The 11,957-nt window shown below is 38.9% G+C and overlaps 1 protein-coding gene across 1 annotated transcript in view; it reads left to right on the top strand.

The window, feature by feature from the left end:
* The first annotated feature begins 130 nt into the window (after positions 1–130).
* hs2st1.L (heparan sulfate 2-O-sulfotransferase 1 L homeolog) overlaps positions 131–11,957 on the top strand; it is a 78,002-nt gene continuing 66,175 nt past the window's right edge. The window contains 1 exon segment of the mRNA NM_001090279.1: positions 131–399. Within this exon segment, the coding sequence (NP_001083748.1) occupies positions 276–399 (124 nt within the window). The 5' untranslated portion in view covers positions 131–275.

The following is an 11,957-nucleotide window of genomic DNA, read 5'->3' as shown; positions in this document are numbered from 1 at the left end:
CTGGGCGGAGTCTGCGTGACACACGTAACACGTTGTGGGCGGGGTGAAGTGACGTGAAACGCAATGGGCTGGCGCTGCTTATGCTGCAGCTTTTCGCCGGAGTAGCGGCGGGTGTTTACTGTAGGCTGGGAGCGGGGCTGTCTGAAGCTGCTGGTGACTGAGGCTCACGCTGCTCTTTGTCGCTGCGTCCGTATCAAGTGTGCCTGGAGAGCGGGAAGCCGCAGCGCCCTTATCCCACTCCTGATGCCCACGTTATGGTGCCATAGATCAATTTGATGGGGCTCTTACGGATTATGATGCCGCCCAAGTTGCAGCTGCTGGCAGTGCTGACCTTTGGGGTCTTAATGCTTTTCCTGGAGAACCAAATCCAGAACCTAGAGGAATCACGGGAGAAGCTTGGTAAGAGCAGATTTAAGGATTGGAATACATCTTCTCTATGCACAAGCTCCGTCCTACTTTCCTTCATTCGGGGTGTCCAACCTGCAGCCCCCCAGCTGTTAGCCAACAATTGCACCCCGACAGCGCAAAGTCGCCATTCTTTTATCCAACCACAACTAAAGGCCGTAGCAGGACTGGGGCAGATTGGTGCACATGCCACCAGCACACCTTCAACCAGGTGTAAACCCTATAAGATTTGCCTAGTCAAAGAAATTGGAAATTCTAAGCAACTTTCCAGCATACATTTATTGCAAAATACCTGTGCTCTTAGTTATTTGCAATTAAATCAATACCTGCCTGTCACCTGCAATTCTGTGCCAAGTCTGTGTTCCTGACTTGGACAATGTAGCAGAAAACTGCTGGTTAACAGATGTGTGGAGAAGCATGCAAGTTTGATTTTCTGCTAGCATCCCTGTAGTAACTGCTTTACCAATAACAACGCGGATGCATAGCACTTATTCATGTGTCTCCATATGTTTTGTTTTGTTTTTTATCATGGCTTAGAGATAATAAGGAATTAAACATAGAATGATCTTGCACACTAATCAAGCACTAACAAGCAGGTCGTACTGCAGTTAAACATTTTTTATCAAAGATGTACACATTACAATATATACAGCATACATTGACAATGATCATCAAAGCCATAAAGATACAGTACATACCACCCAGCAATAAACAGCATACAAGTATGAAAGCGAATACTCTGAATGAGAGCATTAACCCAACGTTTCGGCAAGGAGCCTTTGTCAAGGGAACTTGCCGAAACATTGCAGTATTTCTCTCGTTCAGGGTATCCGCTTTCATACCTGTTGTTTATTGCTGGGTAGCTTTATGGGCTTGGTGATCATTGTCAATGTATGCTGACATATATATATATATATATATATATATATATATGATCATTATATATATATATATATATATATATATATTATATATATATATATATATATATATATATTGTAATGTTTGTTACATATACATCTTTGATAAAGAATGTTTAATTGCAGTACCACCTGCTTGATTAGTGTGCAAGAGCATTCTATGTTTATTTGTGTGATTTTAATCCTGTTATTATTGGGAGGATTATTTGATTTTAACACGTTAAATACAAATTTGTAAAAAAAATGTATATATGGGCAAGCTTTTCTAGCCCAGCGTGCCCTCCATTATCTTTGATAATAAGGAATGAATCCAGGCAAGAGCCACTGTATATTTTGGTAGGGGTTAACAAAACTTTGCACTGCGCCTTTAAAGAATTTGGCTGTCTGAACCAGTTTCCAGTCTGCAAGTATATTCTGTAATACAGGTATGGGATCTGTTATCCAGAAACCTGTTATCAGGAAAGTTCTGAATTACAGAAATGCCATCTCCCATAGACTCCATTTTATCCAAATTATCCACATTTTTAAAAATGATTTCCTTTTTCTGTGCATTATTCAAACAGTGCCTTGTACTTGGTCCAAACTAGGATATAATTAATCCTTATTGGAAGCAAAACCAGCCTATATAATGTTTAAATGATTTTCTAGTAGACTTAAGATGTGAAGATCCATATTACAAAAAGATCTGTTATCCGGAAAACCCCAGGTCCCAAGCATTCTGGATAACAGGTCTCATACCTGTACTTTTATTGGAACTGTTTGCATCCATGTGCAGAGCATTCCATGAAGTAGATTGTTGTGCCTTTGTATTATAGAGCATCACTTTACATTTCATTTACACTAGAAACAAGTAAATTGGCTCCTGTGGAGTTCAAGCCTTTTATGTGTCAACATTAAATCTAAATGGTGAATGAGTTGTGATACATTTGAGCATATGATTTCAGAATGTGAACATCCCGTAGCCACGATTTTCTCTTGATAATATAAAAAGTGGTTATTTTCTATGAGAAGGGAAGTTTCTGAAACAGTGTTTTGAGTGTATAGAATGGCTACCTTGTCTGTTTTATACAGTTTGTATTGTATTTTGTTTATATTTAGGATCTATGTAAATATAATTTTTTACCCATACACAGCATACATAAAACAAAATTTGATTAGAGGTACCATCTCATTCCTGTATACAGAAATAGATATTCTAATGCTGCATCACTTATTTGCAAATAAATTAGAAGCATATTAAAGTGTTTGTGGAATACCCCACAACACATTTTGATACATTGTATGTATGTATAACTTTATTTGTAAAGTGCTGTTGAGGATTCGCAATGCACATAAAGCATTAGCATTTATATAAAGATCTGGTTTTGCTGTATCGTTTAAAGGAACAGTAATACAAAAAAAGCTTTTTTAAAAGTAATTAAAATGTAATGTCCTGCATTAGTAAAAATTATGTTTTGCTTTAGAAAGACTACAAAATTTTATATAAATAGGCTGCTGTGTAGCTGTGGAGGCACCCATTCAAGCTGAAAAGGGAGAAAATGCACTGGTAACTTAGCACATAACAGATAAGCTCTGTAATAGAATAGAATGATATTCTACAGTTTACATCGGTTATCTTCTATATAATTTGTGCTTTGAATGGCTGCCCCATGGCTACACAGCAGCTTGTTTATATAAACTATCATAGTGTTTCTGAAGCAAACACTCCAATTCTACCAGTGCATGGGAAACAATACGTTATATTTAATTACTTTAAAAAAACGTAAATTTTTTTGGTGTTACTGCTCCTTTACGAATTGACTGAAGGTTTGGTCATAGTAGCTGAACATGGGAAATCATCAACCCCAGGTCCCGAGCATTGTGAATAACAGGTCCCATACCTGTATAATGTATTCGCCCTGTGCCAATGTGTGGTACAGGGAACTAGTTTATATTTTCACTAAGAATGATGACACATTGGGGGTCATTTATCAACACTGGCCAAATTTGCCCAAGGGCAATAACCCATGGCAACCAATCAGAGTGCTGCATTCATTGTTCTACTTGCAGCTGTCTTAAAACTAATCACTGATTGGTTGCTATAGGTAAGTGCCCATGAGCAAATTTGGCCAATGTTGAAAAATGAGCCCCATTGACTGGCACAGTGCATGTCATATCCTTTCAGGATGTGGATTGCAAGAGGTATTCATTGAAGGTCATTTTGGCAGCAGTAATCAAATGGCAATTGACTGCTAGCTATGGAAAGACTCGCACACCATTAACTATGCTCTAATACCATTAATGTAAGATACTGTTTCATTTGTACTTTAAACAAACTCAGGAAGTATTTATAAGATTATAGAAAAAGATTATATATATTTTCATTATATTTATTGCATATCCTCACCACAACATTGCAGTTCGTTGTGAGCATGTGAAATAATTAAAAAAAAAAAAAAAAGTTATATGAATCTTTGATGGCAAAGGGCATAGGTGGACCTGTAGTTTTCAGACTTAATTGTTGCAAACTGTATTGTATGCTATAAAGTACTCTTGTGTAAAAAGTAAAAAAAACACTGGCTTGGGGGTTGAAAGTATGATTTTGCATCTTTATAGATCCATTGTAAGGCCTTAACTTGAGTATGCAGTTTTGGAAGAACTTTTGGGCCTTAGTCCTTAGAAAAGATATTAACAAGCTAAGAAGAATACACAGATTTATGTAAGCAAATACATGAGAAAATACTTAAAAGGTGGGGTCGGTTTCTCTGGAGATAAGGCAGTTGTGAGGGAACATGATTACATTAGTGCAGTGGTCCAAAACCAGTAGCTCATGAGCAACATACTGCTCCCCAAACCCTTGGATGTTGCTCTCAGTGGCCTCCAAGTAGGTGCTTATTTTTTAATTCCTGGTTTGGAGGCAGGTTTTGATTTCGTAAAAAACAGATGTACCACTAAACAGAGCCTTATGTAGTCAGCCAGTTCACATAGGGGCTACCAATAGCCAATTACAGCCCTTATTTGGCTCCATCCAGGAACATTTTTCATGCTTGTGTTGCTCCCCAACTCTTTTTACATCTGAATGTTGCTCACGGGTGAAAATGGTTGGGCATCCCTGCTCTAGTGCATTAGAGCATATTCTAGACTGATTGTGATTTTTTTTTATGTTGAAAAGAACAAGAGGCCACACCTTAAGGGCAAAGACACATGGTCAGATTCGGGGAAATTAGTTGCCTGGCAAAAAATCGCCCCTCCTTCTCCCCAAACTGCCTTCCCGCCAACTAGCATGTAAATTGCCAGCGGGATGGCACTCGGAGCTCTTTGTTTTCCGAAGTCCCCCGAAATCGCCAGCGGGATGGCGTTTCATTTTCTGAAATCCCCTGAAGTTGCCACTTCGGGCGACTTTCAGGTATATTGAATATTGCATTCAGGAAATTTGATTGCGTATGTATTCAGCTACTACTGCCCTACTGATGCCACGCTTTTTATAGTGAGTTTAATTATCAGGTCAAGTGATGACCCTTCTGTGTCCAATTTTAATGGATTAAGCTAGCAGCGCCTTGTGGTAGAGGAACATTTAAATAAAATTATGTAATGTATGCCTTGTCTTGGTTTTCTTTTTTTTCTTAGCTGTGCTTACACTGCATATTATAGTGGCCACACTGACGTATTACTTTATGCTTAAGTGATTGAGTATTTTTTTCTTATATTGGTCATTGTGTGGGACCCTTGGCAACGTTCCTGTTGCTTCTGCACCCATCCAAGATGTTTTGTTGGTTGATTACTGCGGTTGAATATAAAAAGTATATTAAAAATCATTTTGGTATCATTAAGTGCTTCTCATGGGTTCAGCTCAGTGAACTTGATCCTTAATCTGTGGGTCAGTACCCAAAAATGGAACTGCATACTATTTATGAAGGGTCTCCTATGATGGGAAACTGTGGTACTGGTATGTTTCGTGAGCAGGCCCAGAATTAAAGGGACCTGTGAGTTGGGTGGGTTCAGCCCAGAACAACACAACTTTCTTTAATGAAAAAGTAACCTATCTCCAATATACTTTAATTAAAAAATGTTTACCATTTTTATAAGAAACCTGACTGTATGCAGTGAAATTCTCCATTCATTTACTGCTGTGGATAGTAATTATCAGATGGTCCCTAACTGCTGAGCTGGAAAAAAATCATCCTTATGAACAGCAGGGGGAGCCCCCGTCTTACTTCCCAGCCATGCAGAACTCAAGCAGCTTTGTTTATGACGATCCCTAAGCAGTCCAGCCCACACTGAGCATGTGCACAGTCTTGGTCTTGCAAAGATGTTTAACAAAGTTATAAGATGGTGACCCCCTGTAGCCAACTTTGAAAGCATAAATCATTTGTTTGATTCGGCTTGTGGTGCAGTAAGTTCATGCTTATATTTCGTATACAAAATACAGCATTTCTAGCCTTATTCTATTTTAGACTTTACATGCCCTTTAAGTCGGGGCTAACATGCTGCAGGTATATACGGTAAATAATGACGGCAAACCTGCTCAGTTTAGTTGTGGGTTGAGTGAGGCCGAGTTAGGATCAGTGCAAGATAACATATCTTGTTCTAATTTATGTTTGCAGCACTGATTCTGCCATTTGGGTCGCCTAAGAAAACTGTAAAGAAATGCTGGTTTACATGATACTTGGGCATTCAGGTAGCCAATAAGAGGATATTCAGTTGTATTGTAAGCCACTGTGTTAGAGGACATGAAACTAACTGCATTATTAGATTCATATGGGATGACTTCGATTTGGTTAGATACCTATACTGGACAATTTTTAGAGTCTTTCTTCAAGCCATCCTCGGTGGGATGTTTTCACCTTTACAAAATTGCCTCCTGCATGGGTGACAAAACCACATAACAGGTCACTAAAACAGCTGCGTGTTAATCATTTAAATAGTTTTAGCACTCTAAAATACAGATGGAGGCAGTTTTGTGACTGTGTAAACTATAATTTGGTGACTTGCAATGAACATTTGTTTTTGGGTGTTTTGACACGTGCATGGGAGACAGTGTTGTTCTTGCCACAGCTGCCCATGTTCCTGTAATCTCAGACTACCCCCCCAGGTTATTTCCAGGCTTTCTATAACCCAAAAGACGGACTATGGGAAGTGGTTACAAAGGCTATAAACAGACAGGGTGAGACAGCAACAGTTTTATACATCATTAAAACAGCAAGCCAGTAAAACTTTCTATGGTTGAAATTGGTAAGTGACACTAAAGCTGGCCATACATACAGAGATCCACTCATTTGGCGAAGTCGCCATATAAGGGGATCTCTCCCCACCTTGAGGTATCCAATATTGGGCTGATTGCAGGTGCTAGGGCACAACAATGAGTTTACGGGAGGTTGGTTCAACTAACCAATGCGGCCCTCGATCCAACAGGATTTTTAACCCTGCCTGATGGACATCTGGCTGACTTTCAGCCAGATCTTGATTGGGGAAGGTCATTGAAGGGCCCCATGCACTGCTCAATAAACTGCCAACTTAATCTGTCGACAGCTTATATCTGCTCATGTATGTGGACCTTCTCACACTTCTAATATCTTCATAAAGGTGGCCATAGATGCAAAGATCCACTCGTTTGGCAACATCGCCAAACGAGCGGATCTTTCCCCGATATGCCATTAACAAGCATGGCTATATCGGGGGTAATCTGATTGTTCGGCCGTATGGCCAAACGATCCGATTACGAGGTGCCATGGGCTCCGGCGGGATCGGTCGGGTCAAAATCAAACCTGACCGATCGACCAAACGACCGATCTCCGCCGGACGAAAAATGTCTGCACACACCACACACGATCTGAAAATCGTACGAATCCTCGATTCGTACGATAGGAAAATTGAGGCACCTTTTTTACAGAATAAATTGTGTTCTTTTGCAACATGTTGCATTGTGCAGGACAAAATGCATCATTAAAAGCTGCTTGATTTTTATTGTTGCCTCTTTCAATCCAGATGTGTTTGTCACTCTGTTTGCAGGGTTTATTTGAAGGAGAATTCAACCCCTTCATCGCTAAAATCCCTCCCCCCGGGCAAATGCCCCTAACTTGTTACTGACTCCTCTGTGCAGTTCCTCTCCTGTTGAGTTCACTGCAGCCATTTTCGCCTTTGCGCTCTTCTTCCTGTATTCGCCGGCATTTGGTGGCGCATGCGCAGTAGAGGGATTTACCGGTAAGGATCTATTGTGCATGCGCCCGAAAGTCACAAAGTTTCCGGTTTCTTTTTTCGGAAACTTCATGACTTTCAGCGCATAGATGCGAAATTGCACAAGTGGAGTTGCTAATAGCATCCACTAAGCAGTGTTCTTTCATTTTCTACTAGGTATTATACTGCTCAAAACAAAGTCTGCATGGTATTTGTTACTTGAAGTTCCTAAACCTGACTGTTTTGCCAACCTGACTGTCCCATCTCAGTCTGTCAGTTAGAGTTTCTAATGCTAACCGATTACTGCTGCTCAAATATGGCAGCCCCCACCCAGAGGAACATGGGGGTAATAAAGGTAATGTAAAAGCATCAGGCAAATTCTTTTATGGCAAAATTATAAATAACATTCAAAAACAATGTTATGACAAATTCAAAAAATTTCCTGGTGTCAGTATCTCTTTAACATCAGCATTTGAAAACTACATTTTCTTGTTCACAAGTAATGTGCTGAAGCAGCTGTTTAATTCCACTTGTACAGAAATATAGTAAAAGTTTCTTGAGATGCATTTAAAAGTCAGTTTTAGGTTGATTCGTTTTGATACTATTTCTTCCCGATGGATTCTTTGCCCCAGGGAATACCACACTGCTTCATTATTCTAATGGATGTGCCGATATCTGTAGTTTCTGAACAATAAAAACAATTGGTCAGCATGCTTTATATGTCACTTGCTGTTACAGCACAGTGCAAACGTTTATATTAAAACATATGAAAATAACACTACGTATACTGTCCAATTTATAATTGTTATGGACAATTTTCAGAATATTAAACTTTGAGCTTTAAATGTATGATAAATAAAGCAATTGAAAAGCGTCTGTTACTGGTGAATACTCGTGTTGGGAAAATGCGTTCCTCTAGTTTAGTATTTGCTTAATTTCTAAGTTAGTGTAGCACATGTATATATTCCTGTCATTTACCACTGTACTGCATGCCTATTCCACTTTTAATTTTGTTTCTTCATTACTTTTAATCTCATAAATTAAAGTTGTATTTGTTTTGTATGTGTTATTAAATGTTACACAGACAAAATCTCCCATCTGTCATTTCTTATAAAGAAACTTTTCACATAAGCCCCTACTTTATTCACTACACTATAATCAGACTGAAAAGCGTTTTTGCATTTTGCCTGACAAAATGTAAATGGTTAGTAAATGAGGTAGGTGACATCAAAAATAATTTTAATTTCTTCAAGTCTTGTGATTCTAGGCCAGTTTCATGACAAAAAAATAATTTGTCTGAATTATTGTGTTCTCTTACATCAGTGCTATCCAACTGGGGACCAATTATTGTTGGAGAGCTGGCCAGGATATGGGAGGTGTCCACCACTATATCCCCTTTGTTATATGTTACACAATCTGTCATTACCTGTAGTTACAAATACAGGGCCTAGACAATTTTGTCTTAAGGGTAGAAGACCACAAGTAATCAATTACCTGGTATTAGAGACCCTTCTTTCCTGTTCAAAACAGACTTTGTATTTGTGGAACAACTTTTATAATGACATCAGGGGGATAAGATGATGTGAATAAGAAGCATCTGCGGGGGCTAAGGAGTACTTAGTTTTGACTGATGCACAATTTCAGAGTCTATATGTGAAACATATCTTATCCAAAGTTTTCTGTAGAAACTTCTAGTTATGCACCTAAGTGACGCCACATGAGCCTTTGGCCTTTCATGCATCACAGTTAAAGCAATGTAGCTATAGGACATTGGAACATTCCTTGAGCAGCACAGTGTATACTAACCCTAGTTGAGAAAAGTTCTAATGTGACCCTCAAAACTGCTGGGTCATGTGATTTGAAATGTATTCCAGTATGCCACTTAATATGCCTTTCAAAAGCTTTCTTGTTTCCTATATTTTATATTTTTATAAAGAATGGCTCTGCTAAACATTCAGTCTTAAGGCACAGTGCCAGACATCAAAGAATCATGGAAGACCAAGTAAAGTGGTCTGGCAAGCACAAAGTGAAGCTTCTTCTGTATTCTTGGAAAAAAATAGTTGATGTAGTGTAGACCATGAAGTATTTTTTTTTAAGCTCCCAAATGTAAACACCCTAGAAAAGTTAGAGCTCTTGGACTTACACTAATGGGGTGTTTTGACCACTGTTGATGTCGGTCAGAATACAGTTAAAACCTCCCTGCCTACCTGTCACCCCTTAAAAGCATCCTGTCTAAAAGAGATGTAAAAGGGCAATATTTACTTAAATATATAGACCAGTTTGGTAAGAATCTTTAATATGCCACTTAATATGATATAAACTATCTGTTGCTTAAGTGTTCATTTTGGGGATATAGTTTTCTTTTAACGGTATGGTGAGTGACAGACAGCCATTTTAACTGGCACTCTTCTTACTAAAGTCAATGGTAGTGTGAGAATACATTAGGCCCTACAGTGATGGTCAAGATCTACAAATTTCTTTTCACACATCACAGTTTTACTGGTATTTACTGAATTTGCCTTTGAACAAAGACATGGGGCAATTTCAGACATTTAGTTCCACATCTAATAATAGCTCCTAAATCAACCCCCAATTATTTATATGGCAATCAGAACTCTATGTAGGTTTGTCCATTTCAATCTTGCTGTCCTGTGCATGTGCTGATAAGAAAAGATGAGGGTACCGCCTCCCAATGACACTTATTTTATGTACCATCCATCTAAAGCTGTCACCTTAGGCATAAACCCTTGGTGCCTATATGGTAAATACCTGGTGACAGTCCCATGCAAGTGTGAATTCTTATGCAAGGCAGTTGTCACCTGGCCACACTGGCTGCTGCTTTTTTTTTTTTTTTAAAGTTTTAATCGTGAAAACTCTTTGGTTTTTGTAATTTCCTGCAAATTGGCAAGCAAGGAGTTGAGACTATTCCATATTAGGTCTTGTGGCGTAGATAATTACATTACCAGTGCACAACTCACTCCCTTCTTTACTTCTAGTGACTGTTTTGTTTGGAATCTATAATGCAAAGAGTTTGGCTGTGCACTGGTAATATCATTATCTTCCACACAAGGACCGAACACAGAATAGCTTTAGTATGTCTGTGTTTAGCTCAATAAATAGCAACGTAGCATTTTAGTAATTAAAATAATATGCAAAAATGGCACAAACCCTATTTGCTAAACCTGTGTTGGAAAAAGTGTATACTTCCCCTTTAAATCCTAATGAAAATCATTATTTCTTCCATAGAAGCACATTACATCTTTGATTCCAGCTTTGAACAGTGTGGAAGCATTGCGTTCTTTTATATGTGCAGCTGTTGATTTATCTCAGTGCATTAGCAGTTCAGAAGGCTCTGTCATGTGCATTAGGCATAACGAGGAATGCTCATTTATGCTTTCATAGCTTTGCACAAGTGGAGATGAGTGCTGTTAAACATCACAGATGCACTTTCTATATTCAGGCCACTAGTACACAAACAGATTGCAGGGACATTATCTTGTATTTGTGACTATTTCACTAAAAATCAGAATGTGTACAAATGAAATCTAGGTGATAGAGTTGTTATTATAGCAAGGAAATGCTATTAATAAAGGATTGATCTAAAGGTAAAATTTTATGCTTAAACAAGCCAATTTGCATTAAAGTAACACTGATACATTGGTAATTTCTATTCTCTTGGATTCAGTATATTTCATCTTTGGGGTGATCTTTCCTATCATAACTCTCTTTAGATGGGAAAGTCCTAATTTGGAGTAGTGTAGCGATCTTACTCCGATCTCAGTAGGGCTTTTCTACTCCCGGGGGGGGGGGGAGAGATTAGCTATGGCTTGGGCCTATTGGGAGAGTGTACTTAAATGTGCTTAAATTTACTTCTGGAATGTTGGGATGTAAACATACCCTCCAGCTTAAACTCCCAAGTTGCTGCTCTGAGTCAGTCTACTTTATAGGAAAGCCGTAGTGCTGCCTAATGAAATATATTGAGTGAAATGCTGGAAACTGCATCAAAGTTACATACAGTGCTGAACAGCTTCAATCCATGCTCAGACGAAAATTCGCCAACGATGGCTTTGCCGCCTTTGCCACACTTCGCCAGGTGCAACTTCACACAGACAACGCAAATTCACTAAGTTGCACTAAGTTTGCGCCAGGCATAGCGAAGTTGCGCTAGCGTTGGATAATTTGCATACTGCGGGAAGTTACATTTCAATGGGATTTGGCAAAAATTTTAACTTTTTTTTGGACCAAGTCCTATCTACTCTATTGCACTTCGCCTGGTCTGAGGTGGCGAAGGCAAGTCTGGCGATAGAGGTAACATTCAGTAAATTCAAGTAGTAACGCTCTTTCGCCAGAGTTTTCGTTAGAGTTTGAGTTGTGCCAGAGTCTATCTCTATTGGTGAAGTGCTGAAATTACGTCACGCTGGCGAATTTTCGCCAGCATTGGCCACTTCGCCTTTTAGTTAATTTGCCCCTTTAAGTGAG

Source organism: Xenopus laevis, chromosome 4L (assembly GCF_017654675.1).
Source record: "Xenopus laevis strain J_2021 chromosome 4L, Xenopus_laevis_v10.1, whole genome shotgun sequence".
NCBI lineage: Eukaryota > Metazoa > Chordata > Amphibia > Anura > Pipidae > Xenopus > Xenopus laevis.
Note: the sequence above shows the minus strand (reverse complement) of the source record. Positions and strands in the feature narration are given on the sequence as shown.